Source organism: Sinocyclocheilus grahami, unplaced genomic scaffold (genome assembly GCF_001515645.1).
Source record: "Sinocyclocheilus grahami isolate Dianchi unplaced genomic scaffold, SAMN03320097.WGS_v1.1 scaffold11.1, whole genome shotgun sequence".
Lineage (NCBI taxonomy): Eukaryota > Metazoa > Chordata > Actinopteri > Cypriniformes > Cyprinidae > Sinocyclocheilus > Sinocyclocheilus grahami.
Window position 1 is genome coordinate 777,168 of NW_015505190.1, and position 20,231 is coordinate 797,398.

The following is a 20,231-nucleotide window of genomic DNA, read 5'->3' on the forward strand; positions in this document are numbered from 1 at the left end:
TATATTGCAGCCATTTGCTGAAATCATTTAAGTTAATTTTTTTTCCTCATTAATGTACACACAGCACCCCATATTGACAGAAAAACACAGAATTGTTGACATTTTTGCAGACTTATTAAAAAAGAAAAACTGAAATATCACATGGTCCGAAGTATTCAGACCCTTTGCTCAGTATTTAGTAGAAGCACCCTTTTGATCTAATACAGCCATGAGTCTTTTTGGGAAAGATGCAACAAGTTTTTCACACCTGGATTTGGGGAGCCTCTGCCATTCCTCCTTGCAGATCCTCTCCAGTTCTGTCAGGTTGGATGGTAAACGTGGGTGAACAGCCATTTTTAGGTCTCTCCAGAGATGCTCAATTAGGTTTAAGTCAGGGCTCTGGCTGGGCCATTCAAGAACAGTCACAGAGTTGTCACTCCTTCGTTATTTTAGCTGTGTGCGTAGGGTCATTGTCTTGTTGGAAGGTAAACCTTCGGCCCAATCTGAGGTCCTGAGCACTCTGGAGAAGGTTTTCGTCCAGGATATCCCTGTACTTGGCCGCATTCATCTTTCCCTCAATTGCAACCAGTCGTCCTGTCCCTGCAGCTGAAAAACACCCCCACAGCATGATGCTGCCACCACCATGCTTCACTGTTGGGACTGTACTGGACAGGTGATGAGCAGTGCCTGGTTTTCTCCACACATACCGCTTAGAATTAAGGCCAAAAAGTTCTATCTTGGCCTCATCAGACCAGAGAATCTTCCTTTGACCTCATGATTCTCATTTGCTCTGACATGCACTGTGAGCTGTAAGGTCTTATATAGACAGGTGTGTGGCTTTCCTAATCAAGTCCAATCAGTATAATCAAACACAGCTGGACTCAAATGAAGGTGTAGAACCATCTCAAGGATGATCAGAAGAAATGGACAGCACCTGAGTTAAATATATGAGTGTCACAGCAAAGGGTCTGAATACTTAGGACCATGTGATATTTCAGTTTTTCTTTTTTAATAAATCTGCAAAAATGTCAACAATTCTGTGTTTTTCTGTCAATATGGGGTGCTGTGTGTACATTAATGAGGGGAAAAAATTAACTTAAATGATTTTAGCAAATGGCTGAAATATAACAAAGAGTGAAAAATTTAAGGGGGTCTGAATACTTTCCGTACCCACTGTATAGTGTGTGTCACCTTTTGCAGTGTATTTCACTGTTTTGAAATAATTAGGCCTATTCAAGTTAACCTAACTGCGGTTTTTCACTAAACAATGGACAAAATCCTCACGCTCAATGGCTGCCAGCCACTTCTGTAGATATGTTAGTAGTGTAGCTTGGTGTTGAGATGAGCAAAAATTCAGAATGAAACTTTATTATCAAGCTTTACCAGCGGAGACAGCGGGGCAATCTGAGCTGCTGAAGAAGCAGAAAAGATCTTAAGGCAGATGACAGAAAGAACGACACATAAAAACGAACAAACATCGCTATAGCATACACAAGGTGGAAAGATTTGATGGCAGAGAAAATAGTGATGCCCAAGTTGTTTCTTTCTTCGTTGGACCGGTAAGTGAATTAATTATTTTGTAAACCTCTTTAATTAAACTTACAAGCAATGCCTAAAACTAACTTTTTTCCACACCTGCCAATGGCCGGTGACATGATCAAATTTACCGGACAAACTCTTTTTGCAAAAACAAGAAATTATTACTACTACAATGACTAAATATTTTTACAATATTTTTAATTTGTCCTGCTGGTGCATTTTCCCTCAATTTTCCCTATTAATTATAGCCATTCAACATTACAGTATAATTGAAAGCCATTATTTTTAACATTTAATAGGCTCTGAAATGTATAACAACTTTAATTTAAGTGATTTTAAAACAATCTTCATATGAACTATATTATATATGCATAAACTATGCATATTAATCTTTATTCAAGCTATAAAAGTTAATCAGCGACTAGAACAGTCCAAGGATTTCTCTTTTTCTTTTGTTCTTTGATTTACGTCAACTGACAAACTTCAGCAGGTTTCACTTTAAAATCAGTGCTGTCTCTTTAAAAACCTGATGCACATGACACGGATCTGACACACATCCGATTTTCTCCCAACTCTTTACAGTGATTTAAGACTTTATAACTCATTTAAGACGTTTACAAGGTAACTCGCCAAAACCGCGCATTTTGACATAATTGTGTGTGTAACAGCGAAACTCTTTTAAAACTGACTGTTGTTTTTACTTCATTGCATTGTTATAATTCGTAAAAGTTGTACCCGCCAACTGGCAACTGACACTGTTACATATACTCGCCAACGCTGATTTTTACTCGCATTTGGCGCTTGGCGAGTGTTAATTTTAGGCCCCGTTTACAAGTATAAGCGATTTGCTAATCCACGTCGATGGCGATGCTAACGCTAGCTAATCTAAAAACCTTTAAAGGGGTCATATGATGCGATTTCAATTTTTTTCCTTTCTCTTTGGAGTGTTACAAGCTCTTGGTGCATAAAGAAGATCTAAGAAGAAACAACAATGTACAGTATGTGGAAAATAATGTGTTTTTGAACCTTAAACCGCATAAACACATTTCATTACACCAAATACACCAAATAATGTTCTTTTTAGCAACATCATATGGCCCCTTTAAACCTGGACTATGTTGTGTGTGGTAGTAATTGAACAGATAGACTATTTTATTATTTTACCTGCATTCATTGCCATCAACAGCCACTGTGTACAAAAGCACAAAATGTAAGAATTCTGCAGTAGGACACCACAGCTGTGTTTTTGACAATTTTATTTCTTCATTTTTGACTAACATTCTTTAATTCCTGGTTTTAAAGTAATTTCTAAAACAATACATAGCTTTATTTAGATTTTGAGTGATAGCCTACATTATAGTATTTATTAAATGAGATTAAGCTGCAGACCTATATACTAAGTGTTTGTGAGATCTTATTTTTCTTCATATACTGTACTTCCGTACACAAGTACAAGTTACTTCAATCAGTCGACATGACTTCTTTATTGAGGAGGCCTCTGAACAGAATCAGAAACTCTCTGGACGAGTTTGGCACACTCCGCCATGTTGAGGTGTTTGTCGTGATCTTCATCTACATCATCCATCCACTGTTGAGTCACCATAGGGTTCAGGGTCTACAGAGAGAGACAGAGAATAATAATGGTGTACATGTTCCATTTTCAAACTTTATGTAGTGGATACCAAAATATAACAACCTTACTAAATCATAAAGGCAGCTATAAACACGTGTGTGTGTGTGTGTGTGTGTGTATGTATGGTACGCAACAACTCATTTCTACTTATTCCCTTGTTATTCTGAAAAATAAAATGTCAATGGTACCACATGGCAATGCTGCACTACAGTGAAATTGAAGTAATGTATTTCCCCATTGAGATTTTTTTATATATAGTAACATCAATAAAATGATTGCAGTTATTTATTTATTTTGAAGTGTTCATTGTAGTATAGTTGTATTGATGTATGAATAAGAAAATTAGGCTACTTATTCTTTTCAGAAAATGAATACAGCAATATTTCACGGAACGGGCAATAGGAAGAGTGCAGAGTTGTGTGAGTGCGCATGTGTATATGTGCGTGTGTGGCAGATTTGGATGGAAATTAAGATTGGATGCATCAATTTTCAAAAGAAATGTGCATTTCAATTGAAAATACATTTTAATTTAATAGAAAAACTACTTTTTTTGGCCATTTTGCATTGTGGTACACTGTTGCCATATGGCAACGTTTTCCTAAATACCCCCCCTACCCCCACCCACTGTATATGGTATAAATATATAGTCATGCATAAACACCTGTTTTTTCAATAAAATAATTAAGCATGAATTTTCGATTTAAGTAAATTAACTTAATTTAATTGTATATTGTAATTGTACTAAAGATAGAACAAATAATTAAAATATTATCTGGAAAATATTTACTTGTGTTCATTTGTCAGGGTATCTTTTTCCTACCCACTACCCAAATTTTTAATGGGCCCCTTAGCAATCCCTATATAGCTAAATATCATTCAAAATGTATTTAATTGATTAAAAAAGATTGTTCACCCAAAATTGAAAATTTGGTCATCATTTACTTACCCTCAATTATTCCAAGCCTGTATGAATTTATTTCTTCTGCTGATCACAATAGAAGGTATTTTGAAGAATGTGGTTACTAAATAGTTGATGGTCCCCATGGCATTTTTAATCCATGCTATGGAAGTCAATGGGGACCACCAACTGTATAGTTACCCAGATTATTCAAAATATTTTCTTTTGTGTTTAGCAGAAAAAATAAATTCATACAGGTTTTGAACTTGAGGGTCAGTTAATGGGTTAGTCAGCAGCACCACACACATGTGTCATGGTACTGTCATAAACACGTGGCAAAGACTGACACGGAAGAGAAGAAATTGCTGAAAAAAGTCATTATTTTTGTTTTCTTTGCACACAAAAAGCATTCTCGTAGCTTCATAAAAAGATTGAAGGACTGATGTCACATGGTATATTTAAAAAATGTCCTTACTACCTTTCTGGGCCTTGACCGTGGCAGTTCCCTTGCTGTCTATGCAGGGTCAGAAAACTCTCGGATTTCATCAAAAATATCTTAATTTGTGTTCCAAAGATGAACGAAGGTCTTACAGATTTGGAACGACATGAGGGTGAGTAATTAATGGCATAATTTTCTTTTTTGGGTGAACTATCCCTTTAAGAAAACTGCATGTATACAGACCTGGATTGCCCGTCCAAACTCAATCAGCATCATTTCAAAGACCTTTGGCCCATCCAGAAGGAGGGTCCCACCCTGAGTGTAGTGTGTGCAGATCTCTTGTCCCAGACGAGGAGGAGGTGGGGGGGTGTTCTCTATTATAGAAAAAGAAAGCAAAGGGAAAAGATTTAGATCCATATGAACATGATTAAATGACACGGCAAAGCACTGAAATCTGAAATTTAAAAAAAATACCCAATGCTGATCATTGTGATAAAGACAAGAAGATAATAGGTCTGAATGATCTCCAATGAAAAGAGAACTGTGATTGGACACTCACGTTGAGCGTTCACCACAGCAGCCAGCAGGCATAGGCTCAACACTGTCACCAGATGGCCAAATTGTGCCATTGCTGCAGATATTTTGCAAGAACAAGACTGTGAGACTTGGATGAGGAGAGACTGCAAAAGAAAATAGAGGAAAATAAAGAAATTTAGACAAGAGAGAATTGATAATATTGTCACTATATGTGGATTTTAAATATCCCACAAAATTAGAATTTTGTGGTTTTTAGTCCATGTGTGTCCGTTTCTGTTAATCAGAGAGAGAACATTTTTGTAAACATTATTTAATGTTTTGTCATTGTTTGTCAAAGTTCATGCATTAACTTAAGATATTAATTAAAACAATTTTACACATTTTTATTTAGTTGATCATATTTTAGTTTAATTCTACTAATCATTGCACTAAAAATAATGTGTTCACCTTTTCTTTCCTTAAGTATCAGAATCGTTTCAGAACTATATTTATTGTGGGAAGAATTAAATTTAAAAAAAAATTTTTTTTTAATCAGGTTTATACATTTAACAAAGGTTATAGAAAAAAATGCATAAACTAACAGTAAATGTTCTCCAGGTAATAGTAATTTGCTGTCTTCAGCTTTATATATTTTTACACCCTATAAATGGGTCTTAATATGCAGGAAAATATACAGCTATTTTTATATTTGAGAAAATATAATTTTAAGAAATTTTATATGATCGTGAAATGAACTTTATCTCCATTATTTCCTCTTCCTCTTTAAGTCCTGCTATAATTTAGTCTTTAGTTACAACTTACAGTCATACACAGGACCAAACCTCAAGTCAGTTTTATTTTAAAACATTAAACCTAGTTCTAGAGTTTACAGAAAAAACATTGCAGGATAAATCTGTTTTTGGGAACAATAAGCTGGTTTAACACCCTTATTTCGCCATTGAATATACTCAGTGGCTCATTCAGTTTTTTTTCCATAAATGTAATACAATCATTTTGCAAAGAATGTAGGCGTGTAAGTCTTTTTAAATGCTCACTGAAGTGTATTGCTTGAGCTGTCGATCCGGTTGTGCAAGCTTTTGTTCAACTTAAAATACCAGCCACAGTGACAGAGCTCATGTGGGTTTTCACATGCTGCAACACTAACTTGTCACTTTCTGGTAAATACTGGCAAAGTGAAAGATTTAAAAGGATAGTTCACCCTAAAAATCTAATTTCTCTTAATCGCTTCGAACCCATGTGAAAACCCATGTCTTTCTTCAGTGAAAACAAAAATTTGAATATTTTCTTTTGTGTTTAGCAGAAAAAATAAATTCATACAGGTTTTGAACTTGAGGGTCAGTTAATGGGTTAGTCAGCAGCACCACACACATGTGTCATGGTACTGTCATAAACACGTGGCAAAGACTGACACGGAAGAGAAGAAATTGCTGAAAAAAGTCATTATTTTTGTTTTCTTTGCACACAAAAAGCATTCTCGTAGCTTCATAAAAAGATTGAAGGACTGATGTCACATGGTATATTTAAAAAATGTCCTTACTACCTTTCTGGGCCTTGACCGTGGCAGTTCCCTTGCTGTCTATGCAGGGTCAGAAAACTCTCGGATTTCATCAAAAATATCTTAATTTGTGTTCCAAAGATGAACGAAGGTCTTACAGATTTGGAACGACATGAGGGTGAGTAATTAATGGCATAATTTTCTTTTTTGGGTGAACTATCCCTTTAAGAAAACTGCATGTATACAGACCTGGATTGCCCGTCCAAACTCAATCAGCATCATTTCAAAGACCTTTGGCCCATCCAGAAGGAGGGTCCCACCCTGAGTGTAGTGTGTGCAGATCTCTTGTCCCAGACGAGGAGGAGGTGGGGGGGTGTTCTCTATTATAGAAAAAGAAAGCAAAGGGAAAAGATTTAGATCCATATGAACATGATTAAATGACACGGCAAAGCACTGAAATCTGAAATTTAAAAAAAATACCCAATGCTGATCATTGTGATAAAGACAAGAAGATAATAGGTCTGAATGATCTCCAATGAAAAGAGAACTGTGATTGGACACTCACGTTGAGCGTTCACCACAGCAGCCAGCAGGCATAGGCTCAACACTGTCACCAGATGGCCAAATTGTGCCATTGCTGCAGATATTTTGCAAGAACAAGACTGTGAGACTTGGATGAGGAGAGACTGCAAAAGAAAATAGAGGAAAATAAAGAAATTTAGACAAGAGAGAATTGATAATATTGTCACTATATGTGGATTTTAAATATCCCACAAAATTAGAATTTTGTGGTTTTTAGTCCATGTGTGTCCGTTTCTGTTAATCAGAGAGAGAACATTTTTGTAAACATTATTTAATGTTTTGTCATTGTTTGTCAAAGTTCATGCATTAACTTAAGATATTAATTAAAACAATTTTACACATTTTTATTTAGTTGATCATATTTTAGTTTAATTCTACTAATCATTGCACTAAAAATAATGTGTTCACCTTTTCTTTCCTTAAGTATCAGAATCGTTTCAGAACTATATTTATTGTGGGAAGAATTAAATTTAAAAAAAAATTTTTTTTTAATCAGGTTTATACATTTAACAAAGGTTATAGAAAAAAATGCATAAACTAACAGTAAATGTTCTCCAGGTAATAGTAATTTGCTGTCTTCAGCTTTATATATTTTTTACACCCTATAAATGGGTCTTAATATGCAGGAAAATATACAGCTATTTTTATATTTGAGAAAATAACATTTTAAGAAATTTTATATGATCGTGAAATGAACTTTATCTCCATTATTTCCTCTTCCTCTTTAAGTCCTGCTATAATTTAGTCTTTAGTTACAACTTACAGTCATACACAGGACCAAACCTCAAGTCAGTTTTATTTTAAAACATTAAACCTAGTTCTAGAGTTTACAGAAAAAACATTGCAGGATAAATCTGTTTTTGGGAACAATAAGCTGGTTTAACACCCTTATTTCGCCATTGAATATACTCAGTGGCTCATTCATTTTTTTTTCCATAAATGTAATACAATCATTTTGCAAAGAATGTAGGCGTGTAAGTCTTTTTAAATGCTCACTGAAGTGTATTGCTTGAGCTGTCGATCCGGTTGTGCAAGCTTTTGTTCAACTTAAAATACCAGCCACAGTGACAGAGCTCATGTGGGTTTTCACATGCTGCAACACTAACTTGTCACTTTCTGGTAAATACTGGCAAAGTGAAAGATTTAAAAGGATAGTTCACCCTAAAAATCTAATTTCTCTTAATCGCTTCGAACCCATGTGAAAACCCATGTCTTTCTTCAGTGAAAACAAAAATTTGACATTTGGCAATGTGACCATTTCAGTAACCATTCACTTACTGAAAAACAATCCAGTGAAAGTGAATGGTGACTGAAAGTGTCTTCTTCCTAACATCTAAAACCACATGAGGGTGAGTAAATTATGACACAACTTTGATTTTAGGGTTGAATGTATATTTTTAAAGTCTTTCATCTATCAGTATGTAAATATTCTAGAAACCAGAAACCAGCATTGAGTCCTACACGATGTCCAGAGTGTAGCCATTTGAATTATATTTTTAAAACAATGCAGGTGACAAATTATTAGAAAGTGCCACTTTATGATACCTGATATGTTGTGATTCTGTATCTGAAAACTGACCTTAATGGATTAATACAATTATGATATTGTGCAGTGGTATTTTATTAATCTCTTAATTCAGCATGCAAATCTAAAATCACAACATATCAATATATACAGAGCTGATCAAAAATCATATTGAAAATTAAATTAATAAAATAAGCAATAATAGCAATAATGTTTATAGCCTGCTGTGAACACTGGAGCAGAACTTTTAAAACACAAGGAAAACAGAAAATAAGAACAGCAAACATAGTATAAGAGAAAGAAAAACAATAGTTTGCAGAGAAAACTAGAAGAGTGGAGGTGCTTCTTACCTGTATCAAGTCTGAAGCGAAACTGCCTACTGCTCTGAACGAGGAGAGGAGAACTACTAGAAATGTGATTTACATATCACCACCCATTTTCACATATGATACCGAGAAAAGAGTCAGAGTGGGAGGGGAGATAAAAGGTTTGTTGATATGTTCTTCCTTGTTCCTGATGAACATCGTGAAAATAATGCAGCATTCGTCCATAAATCAGCATATTATTCAAAACTGCATGTTCTCAGACTGAGGCGCACAGTCTCACAAAGTACAGCTTCCCAATCATGACTATAACAATGATAGACATGCCAGATCAATAAAAGGTGTATGAGCACAGTGCATTAAAATAGACACTGAAATGGGTGAGTCGGCCTCTATAGGATGAAGAAAACCTGGACTGACAAGTAGCATTCTTTTTAAAGCATTACTTTCCTTTCACTTTAATCACTTGACAATATGTGCTGGGACTTTCTGATCAAATATTCACATCATATGAAAAGAACCTGCTAGTAAAGTATAACCATAATGATGTGCTTGTGTCACAATAAGTGGTTGTAGCACTAATTTTTGCATCATACGTAGATGCACAGTTCCTTGTTTTGTGTTGTAACAGCGAGGATCACAATTATGGTGTAGAAAAACTATTTGTTTGTCCATTTTGTTCAGCCATTTAGTCTTTACTTGATGTGAAGTGCATCGCAGTGCTTAACAAAACTACATGAAACCAGTTAAGCTGCGTATTTAGTTTATTTAGTAGAGAAAGAAAGAGAAAAGATTACGTATACTTCAATTATGACCTCTTAACCTCTAGATTGTTTACTAGGGTTACGCTTTCCCATCAAAATGTATTTGTGCCTGTTTCATCCAATGATTCTGATGACATGTCCGATGAATAGGATGCACTCACGATGATTCAAATATCTGTCTTTATGAGCGCTGAAACTAGTGATGGAGAGAGAAAGGAGATATTTTAATGGTGGCTCTTTATTCATGATTAACTTTATATTTTACATTATTTGTTTAGTTAACTGCTGTTTGACAAGACTAACAAACCTGGGTATCCCACCCAAACTCCAGTGTGATCACGTCAAAGGCCTCTGACTTGTTCAGACCGCTGGATGTGCCCTGCATGTACATGGAGCAAATGCCATCATCACGATTAAGATCGTTTAGAAGTTCTAAGAGCAAAAGATAGTTTTCAAAAGATAAAAGACAGAAATATCCAATGGCAAAGCTCTGAAACTGGCATAAAATGCTGTTAATTGCTAACAAAAGTAAATGAGAGCAGTGATTAAATCACTTTCTGGGGTACTATCCAAAGTGGTGGAAGACGGTAACTTGAGGAGAAGAATTGTTGAAGAAATTATGTTATTGTTTTCTTTGCGCACAAAAAGTATTCTCGCTGCTTTGTAAACTTACGGTTGAACCACTGATGTCACATGGACTATTTTACTGATGTCCTTGCTATGTATCTGAGCCTTGATCGTGGTAGCATCCTTGCTGTCTATGGAGGGTCAGAGAGCTCTCAGATTTCATCAAAAATATCTTAATTTGTGTTCCAAAGATGAACAAAGGTCTTACAGGTTTAGAACGATATGAAGGTGAGTAATTAATGACAGAATTTTCATTTTTGGGTGAACTAATCTTTTAAGGTGTTTAAGGTAATCTTTTAACCCAAAGATGTTTTTGTGTAGAGCAGTGAAATTGGGAAAATAATGTCTTGAGACATTTTTTTTTTACCTTAACTGAACTTATTTTAGCTTTAGCACTTAGAACACTGTGTCATATGCAGTGTTGGGGAAAGTTACTTTTAAAAGTAATGCATTACAATATTGCGTTACTCCCTAAAAAAGTAACTAATTACGTTACTTAGTTACTTTTTATGGAAAGTAATGTGTTATATTACTTTTGCGTTATCATATGTGAGTGCAACAGTCAAACATGTCCACCTAGCACGTGTTTACATAGAAAAAAATGCAATGGAAAAGCAGCACAGTGGAACGCAAAAATGTGTTCTGTGTTAACGCTTCCTTGTTCAGGGTAAATATAGGCAAAAATAATACAAGTGAGAAACGTTGATGCTTTATTTCACTTCTGCCATTAGTGTCTTTTACAAACATTTTGCCAATTTTCAAAGGACCAGCATGTTTAAGAAATGCTACATAATATCCTCAACATCAATATAAATTCACACAACGAGACCTGAATCTGCAACAATGCATCCAAATAGCAGAAAACATGGCCAAAACCAGCGCTTTCAGCAACTGTCTTTATTGCAATAACATATCGCACACTCACTCACACTCACACAATAAATACAACTGACATTCAGTACACAATTCAAAAAATGTCCCTTTAACAACACACTCTACTGACTGACAGTTGCACAGTCATAAGCAGCATCCATTTCTGAAATTAAACTTTGCCTGCTAAATTGTTGTCACCATACCCATTCTGCAAAAAGAAAACAGACATGACCATAGCAGTCATGATTATGAAAAAAAAGTATGAGGTGTGTCAAGAGACTGTTTTGTTTTGGAGATTATTATTTAGGACATTCAAATGGGAGAGTCGGTTATGTAACACTAGAGCAGCCACCTGTAGAGATCTCACAAAAGCAGGTTATTTTCATTACATGGTTGTTCTTTTAGTTTCGCTTGCTGAAGGCATCCATCAGCCCTGTTTTGGCCCAAACAAACCAAACAGACAAGGTCTCTATGCACAGGACGTGTACTGACACCAATACAACATGTCCAACCAAAGGTTTCGCATCTTGGTTGAGCCTCAAAGTAACAAGACAATTCAAAGACATTGGGAACTACTTAGAAACATGAAACTGATCAACAAGACAGCCATAAACTGTCTCAAATGGATTTGAATTGCAACGTGATCACATTTCAAGGCATTGTTACATTCCTGTAAAGAGCACATACTGTACATTGTTAATGAACAAATCAAGATGTTTACTAACTATTAGCACACCCTTATTAGGCGGTTTGCATGCTAACAATGCTGGAAAACGAGTTTGTAAATAGCGAGGAATCATTTGCTTTCAAAAGAATGTTCAAAATGAAGGTGTTATGAGTGAAACTGAATCATACCTGATTTCATTTTTTTTAATTTTGTGGCCATAAAAATGAACGATTCCTCGTTATTTAATATTGACCTACATGTTGTTAGCATGCTACATGTTGTTAGCATCCATAACCACTTTTTAATGTCTATCCTTTGAAATTAAATGAATCTTAATATAAAATATCATCAGTCATTGCATTATTAGCTACGAAATAAGCAGGTAAACAAAGTCGATAGAAAACGATAAAAGAAGATTTGCTTAAAGGTGCTGATTTGACTAGTTTCAAAGCGATCAGACGGTTTAGTGACCGGCGTCGGTGGCACGTGTTTGGATGGTCACTCTTCTCGGTGGGTTCTGTTCTGTATTACGATTGGCTATTTGCTCTTGCAGCTGCAGAGCACCTCCACCAATGAAACAGAACGCTGGGCAAACAGGGGCGGAGCAATCAACAGTCCCCTCCCACAGCACTCGCAAAGAGTGTGCATCGTAAAAAGTGAGCCGCCCCTTCTCGAAGTCCAGACACAGTCCAAGGCGAGGTGGTAAGGGGGCAGTGAGGGGGCCGGTAGAAGTGTTAGACGCCCCACACTTAGGTAGTAAGATCTTGCCCATGCCCATTGTGAGGAAACAGAATGGAGGAGGATTGTCCAGGGCGTCCTCTGCACCGCTGTCATGACCACTGTCTGGATCGTACCTATGGAGAGAAATGGAAGGGAAAAAATAAAACCATCAATAATATAGCCTATGTAAGTCACCCTGAGTTAGTCAGCTCTTAAACTCCTAAAAGTTTCTCCTCACCGTGGACTCGCCATGTCTTGTGGAAGATGGAACCACTCCTGAAGTTTCGCTTCAATACCCACTCCCACCTACACAGAGAAAACCACTCGTTTTTAATGTTCAATTTTTCAGGTTAAAATATATTTTATTATATTAAAATATATTAATATACTAAAATGCAATTCATAAATATAACTTGAATATGTGACCCTGGACCACAAAACCAGTCTTAAGTAGCATGGGAACATTTGTAGCAATAGCCAAAAATACATTGTATGGGTCACAATTATAGATTTATCTTTTATGCCAAAAATCATTAGGATATTTTGTTCCATGAAGATATTTTGTAAATAATATTGTCCGATCCTAACAAACCATACATCAATAGAAAGTTTATTTATTCAGCTTTCAGATGATGAATAAATCTAAATTATTTCTCAAAAAAAAATTCTCAAAAAAGGTTTTGTTGTCCAGGGTCACATATACTTCTGTGAACTTGGGTTTTTATTTTTTTATTAAATTCATTTTGTTTTCATTTTATTTTTTTGTGGAATGAATAAATGCAAAAGTGTCAGTATGATACAATGAAGAAAAAAAATCTTCATTAAAAATTAAATCCTTGAAAATAAACCTTCATTCAGTAATTTGGCATACTTTTTCCATATTACTTCACAGAAAAAAAAATTAAATATTTAAAACGTACTGTATATTATCAATTTTTGCAACAAATCAGCTGTACACTACCGCTCAAACGTTCAGGGTGGGGTTGGTAAAAATGTATATATATATATTTTTGTTTTGAAAGAAGTCTGTTATACTTACCAAGGCTGCATTTATTTGATCAAAAATACTGTAAAAACAGTAACACTGTGAAATATCGCTACAATTTAAAATGTATAATATACAATTTAAAATTGATAATAAATGAATAAAATGAAAACAAACTTTTCAACTTAATATATTTTAAATGTAATTTATTTCTGTGATGCAATGCTGAATTCTCAGCAGCCATTACTCCAGTCTTCAGTGTCACATGATCCTTCAGAAATCATACTGATATGCTGATTTGGTGATCAAGAAACATTTTCAATACTGTTGAAAACAGTTGAGCTGCTTAATATTTTGTGTAAACTGTGCTACATTTCTTTTAGGATTCTTTGGTGAGCAGAAAGTTCAAATGAACAGCATTTATTTGTCATCTTTTGTAACATTATAAATGGCTTGACTGTCACTTCTGATCAATTTAATGTACTGATTTCTATGTTGACCTTAACCAGGTAGGATCCAGGCTCCACTGAGCATGCCCAGTAGTGTCGTCCCTGTGTGATGGAAACATCGGCCACAAGGAGGTCAGAGGTGAGGTGACATGAGGTGAGGGCCCGGTCTGCAGCCTGCAACAGAGTCATTCCAGGAACACTCCGGGCATATGTCTGCCCTTTTCCCAGCGCCACCCGCTCCGCATGTAGGCCCCAGCGGGAATCCAGGCAGAACGACAACACTGAGATTGAGGTATGCAGGAGAAATGAAGTGGAGGAGAGGTTTGGAAAGGTCAGGTCATTAGGAGCAGAACACAAACAAAAAGAGGATGAGGGAGTGAACATATAAATAGGAGACATAAAGAGGGTGGTATGTATGGATAAGCGAAAAAGGGAAGAAATAGGATTGAAAATTTGGAGAAAAGAGGGAAACAGAGGACAGCAGGAAGATTGTACATATTCAAGGACTTTGGGATTCAGAGGAGATCAAGCTGCTGATATATTCCAGTTAAACAGGAATACAAGTCAAAGAAACAGCAGAGATAACAGGAGTAAAGGAAGGTGGAGAATAACAGGAAACATAAGGAGAAATAATACAGAGAGAAGAGCAAAAACAGAGACATGTCAAAGAGTTGTGGATATGCATGGAGAAATATACTACTGATAAGCAACAGAATTAATTGTATGAGAGAAAATGAAAGAGAATGTAATATACATCTAATAGCACAAGAAGATCAGGTTCAGTTTGACAGAATTGTGGGATGGATGGATGGATGGATGGATGGATGGATGGATGGATAGATGGAAGGACGGACGGATGGATGAACAAGCAAACGAATGAACAAACAGAAGAATGAATGAATCAGTGAATTAATGCATGGATGGATAGATAGAAGATAGATTAATGGATCAATGAATCAATGAAACGGATGGATCAATGAACCTATATGGATGGATGAACAAGTGAGTGAACAGACAAATAAATGCATGGTTGGATGGATAAATGAAGGATGAAAGGATGAACTGATATAAACAAATGAATAATTCAGTAAATAAATGAATAGATAGATGGATATATGCCACATGAATAAACAAAAATGAACAAAAAACAGATGAATGAATCAATAAATCAATGAATGAATACACTGGTGGATGGATAAATGGAGAATGGATGGATAATGAATGAATGAATATCAATAAATGAATGCATGAAAGCAAAACATCAATGAATCATTAAATGGATGGATAGACAAGAAAACAGAAAAACAAGTGGATGACAGACAATGTCAATTGCAAGTCGAAGAAGTAGAATGAGTGGGAAAGATGCAAAATAAAAACAAAACATTCAATAATGCAATAAATTGGGGAGCTGTAGAAAAAGAAATGTGTCTCTGATATTTTGAAGTGGTTCAGACTGAAGTGTGTTTGTATATTTGTGCATCTTACCTGGTGCAGGAGGTGTGTGTAGATACACCTCCTCACTGTACTCTCCAAACCCTGCTTTATTACAGCCTCGAACTCTCAGGACATACACACTGTCCATCTCTAGCTTGTCAATCACTGCACTGGTCCCGCCCACATCATCCAGACGCTGCCATGAACAGTGTGTGCCATTACTTCCCGAGCTTCCTTCAGACAAGACTCTGCCCCATAATGCTCCAGCTCCGCCCACTTTCCTCTGATACTCCACTGAGTAGTGCCAGGCGGGGGCGGAGTCCTGTGGGAGGCGCCAGCACAAATACAGCTGGTCATAGGCCAAGGTCTTTTGAGTGTCAATCACAGGAGCCAATGGGGCTGCAGAAGGAACATAAGGGGTGGGATTAAATGCTAATTCAAATGCATGTGCATTTAATTATTATATTTGACAATTATATTATGAAAACCTTGTATAAAGTCCATGCTGCTGAGCGCTTTGAGTTCTCTGGAGACGTCCATCTGAAAGTGTCGGAACGAGGGATCAGCAGATAGAGAGAAATGCTGTAGATTTTCTATTGCTTTTACCAGTCTGAGGAGAAAAAAATAGATAAAAATCAAGCTTTCTGTATACCAAGTGATCATGTGTAACATAATATTCCCACATTTATGTTGCGTACTTTGAAAATGTTTCTATGGAAACACACAATAGGCTATTGTGGGATTTGTATTTCATAAATGGCCAGATTTGCACAATCCCAGCAACCCACACCCACAAGCATACACTCTAACCTGTTGTGCGTGACTCTGGCGGCCTGCACGAAGCACGACTGGTCAGTTTCCTTAAGCAGCTCTTGTGTGTATGTGAGCAGCGCTGCGTTTTCCAAAAGACTCTGTTTTTCGGAAAGCTGTGCGTTCAGAGTCCCTGCCCGCTGTGCACGAGCCCCCTCCAGAAACATGGCCAAGGCCCCCTGACGCTCCGCCAGCACACCGCGCAATTCACTCACACACTGATTCAGCTGCTCTTTAGCCACTGCGCTGTTCACCTGAACACAGAGGTACAGAGAATTAACAGGACAGCAGAGCAGAATAGCAAAGCTTGACTGAGAATTTCTTTAAATATTTTTTACTACATATGGGAGGAGGCCTCTCATCATGTATTTTTCAAATGTCATAAATATTTTAATAATTTAAAATGTAGACGTTTTTATTATTTTAATTTATCTAATTCATATTTTACAATTACAATAATACATATTAAATAAAAAATATTATTATCAATAATTTAATTTAATTTAATTTAATTTAATTTAATTGTATTGTATTGTATTGTATTGTATTGTATTGTATTGTACTGTCATCTCCACCATCACATTTGGTCGTCATTATTTTTCACAAATAAATATTTCAATTATTTCAAGTGAAAACACCACTGAAAAAAACGAAATACTAAAAAATAACCACCCATCATTCCAGGTAAGTCATATAGAGATTGACCTATTATCCACCTTTAGATTTTATTTCCATTTATTAAAGAAGTATTGTGTCTTTTTAAATGTCAAAAAATATTTTAAATCTAAATTTTCAATTTACTTTAATCTATTCAATTCATATTGTATAATTCATATATTTTATATTTAAAATATTTACATGAAATTATAATATATCTTAAATAAAAATAATAATTTAAAACAAAGTATTATCAATAATAATAACAACAATAATAACAGATTTTTTAATTAAATTTTTTATATATTTTCTTAATTTTAACAATGAACCTTGGCCATGCCATGACATTTGTCCACAAACACACACACGCACACACATACACATATATATAAATTATTAGAACACTAGTATTTTCACCAGCTAAAAACATGGTTTAAAGTCAGTTATTTCTATCTTTTGCTGGAGTGTGTCAGCAGGAAATATCAGTTTACATTTCCAAACATTTATTGTGCCATTAATTGTAATAATCCAGTGAGATTTTTGCTGCTCACAGAGACCTGATCTGATCATCATCATCCAGTCTGTCTGGAATGACATGATGAAACAGAACAAACTGAGACAGACTCAACTCAGAAGAACTGTGGCAACGTCTCCAAGATGCTTCAAGAAACCTACCTGCAAAGCTACAGTACTGTTAGGCACTTGTGTAAAAATGCTGTAAAATGAGGATGCTGTCAAAAATAACGTCATAAATAGATTTTCTTTATCAATGAACTTCTATTAACTAAATTAAATCAACATTTGGTGTGAACATCCTTTGCGTTTAAAGCAGCGTTTGGCCTCGGTGCACTTGCACATAGTTTTTCAGGTAGATTTGCAGGTAGGTTTCTTGAAGCGTCTTGCAGACGTTGCCACAGTTCTTCTGAGTTGAGTCTGTCTCAGTTTGTTCTGTTTCTTCACGTCATTCCAGACAGACTGGATCATGATGATGAGATCAGATCTCTGTGAGCAGCACTGGCTGTTGTCAGACAAAAATCTCACTGGATTATTACAATTAATGGCAAAATGAATGTTTGGAAATGTAAGCCGATATTTCCTACTGACACACTACAGCAAAAATAGAAATAACTGACTTTAACCCATGTTTTAGCTGGTGAAAATACTAGTGTTCTAATCATTTTGGCCACCACTGTGTGTATATATATATATTTCAACATCATATTTCACGAGTTCCATTATTCTTTTATTTTGACTGCTAAAAGTTTATAACACCTGGAAAAATCACCCCTCGCTCCACACTGCTTTCATACACTGAAATGAAGAGGTGTCTCACAAACACTAAAAGTATAATTAAAACACCAGTGCTGTGTACCTCAGTCTGAGCGATGCCGCTTTCTACTTGGGTGATCTGTGCCTGTACAGACTCCTGATTGGCCAAGATGTAGTTCATCTCCTTGGTGATCTTCTCCTGTGATTTCACAACATGGAGAATGATGAGTTAAGCACCGACAACACCGTAGAGCTTCTGCTAGAGCTCCCTGGTCATTGAGAGGAAATCCTCTCCTCTCTGCCCTTGATCATTCAGAGCTGCGCAGGGCTAGAGCTTAGAAAGATTAGCCCAAATAACCATTTTATACAGGAAAGAAGGACATGTTGGGCATATTTATAATGTTTACAGTCTAAAGACTATAAAGCACATAAGGATTAATATCAGGAATGGATACCTTTAGAGTTTGGTAAGCCAGCGCAATAGGCATGATTTTGTGTCCACTGTGGGCTCGACGGAGTTTACAAAGTGGGCATAACAAACGCTGACATGACCTGCAGTAAAACTGCAACCTCTCCTGCTCATGCTCCACACACACTAATACCTACATGTGAGTGAGAGAGAGAGAAAGGAAGAGAAGGAAGAGAAATGGGCAAGGAATAAGACAGAGAGAGAGGAAATTAGTTTAAGAGGAACTTTTGAGACTATAACAGTTGATCAAAAATCATCTGTGTCGATTACTGTGGAAAAGGGCAATATTTGAATATTATTTGCATGGGATTAAGTTCAAAACAGATAAAAGAATCCATTGTCATATGGCCAAAAATAGAAATAGAAATAACGCAAAATACTGTTTTGCACGTATACAGAACACATTCAAAAATGTGGGTCAGTAAGATTTTTTTTTTATTATTGTTTTTGAAAGAAGGCTTTTATGCTCACTAAGGCTGCACTTATGTTTTAAATATACAGTAATATTATGAAATATTATTACAGTTTAAATGAACTGTTTTCTATTCCATTATATTTTTAAATATGATTTATTCCTGTGATGGCAAAGCTGAATTTTACTGCAGTCTTCAGTATCACATGATCCTTCAGAAATCATACTAATATGCTGATCTGGTGCTCAAGAAACATCTCTTGCTGAAAACAACTGTGCGGCGTAATATTTTAAGCAGTGACACAAATGTAGCATCTTTGCAGGAATCTTTGATAAATAGAAAGTTCAAAAGAACAGCATTTATTTGAAATACAAATCTTTTGCAACATTATAAATGTCTATTCTCTCACTTTTCGTCAATTTAATGCATCACTGCTGATTTCTGTTCAAAAATTCCTTTGAATGGTAATGTATATTGCTGGTCAAGTTCTTCAAAACTTCATATCTGGTATTAACTTAGAGTCATTCTTAGTGAAGTAAACATTTGACCTATTTTCCAAATTGATCATACCCATAAAACAACCATAATATAATTCTACACCAGTGGAATCTAAATGAAAGAAATGATAATAGAGTTCAACAGTTCTTGAAGTAGATTCATTTTCTTTACAGGGGAACTGTTTTGAATGATAAATGACAAACCTTTAAAGACAGACCTACTGTGAGCTCCGAGTTTGTTCATTGATGGTTTGTGCTTTTGTTGAAGCTGTCAGTCCACGTAATTTCAACTTATTCTTTAAATAATCATGTTTAACATGGGAATTTATGGTGGAAAAACTACATTATGATTGTTCTTAATTCAATTACGTCAGTTCTTCACTAGTACACAGTCTTGTGCCTTTGTTTTGTTCGGTTTTATGCCTGTGCCTCTCTCTGTTTGCATCTGGTTTGGTGCATCGCGTGTGTGTGACAACATGGTAAGTCGGACAATATTACTTATGCTTATAGTAACAGATTACCACAGAAAAAACTTGAGTCATCCCACAGGAAACTCACTTCACCTTTATTAACTTCATGTCTAATTGTCCACTGTTTGTTTAGCTCTTTCTTTCTCTGTCCTGTCTCATATAGCCTGATCTTCTCTG

General features: G+C 35.7%; 1 protein-coding gene across 1 annotated transcript in view; it reads right to left on the reverse strand.

Annotated features, from left to right (window-relative positions):
• Nucleotides 1-11,038: 11,038 nt before the first annotated feature.
• LOC107595016 (tripartite motif-containing protein 46-like) overlaps nt 11,039-20,231 on the reverse strand; it is a 13,698-nt gene continuing 4,505 nt past the window's right edge. Inside the window, exons 5-12 of the mRNA XM_016285285.1 lie at nt 18,661-18,807; nt 18,309-18,404; nt 16,280-16,533; nt 15,958-16,079; nt 15,521-15,868; nt 14,087-14,316; nt 12,840-12,907; nt 11,039-12,735 (exon numbers count right to left, since the gene is read on the reverse strand). Coding sequence (XP_016140771.1) covers nt 12,345-12,735; nt 12,840-12,907; nt 14,087-14,316; nt 15,521-15,868; nt 15,958-16,079; nt 16,280-16,533; nt 18,309-18,404; nt 18,661-18,807 — 1,656 coding nt within the window. The 3' untranslated portion in view covers nt 11,039-12,344. The remainder of the gene's footprint in view (nt 12,736-12,839; nt 12,908-14,086; nt 14,317-15,520; nt 15,869-15,957; nt 16,080-16,279; nt 16,534-18,308; nt 18,405-18,660; nt 18,808-20,231) is intronic.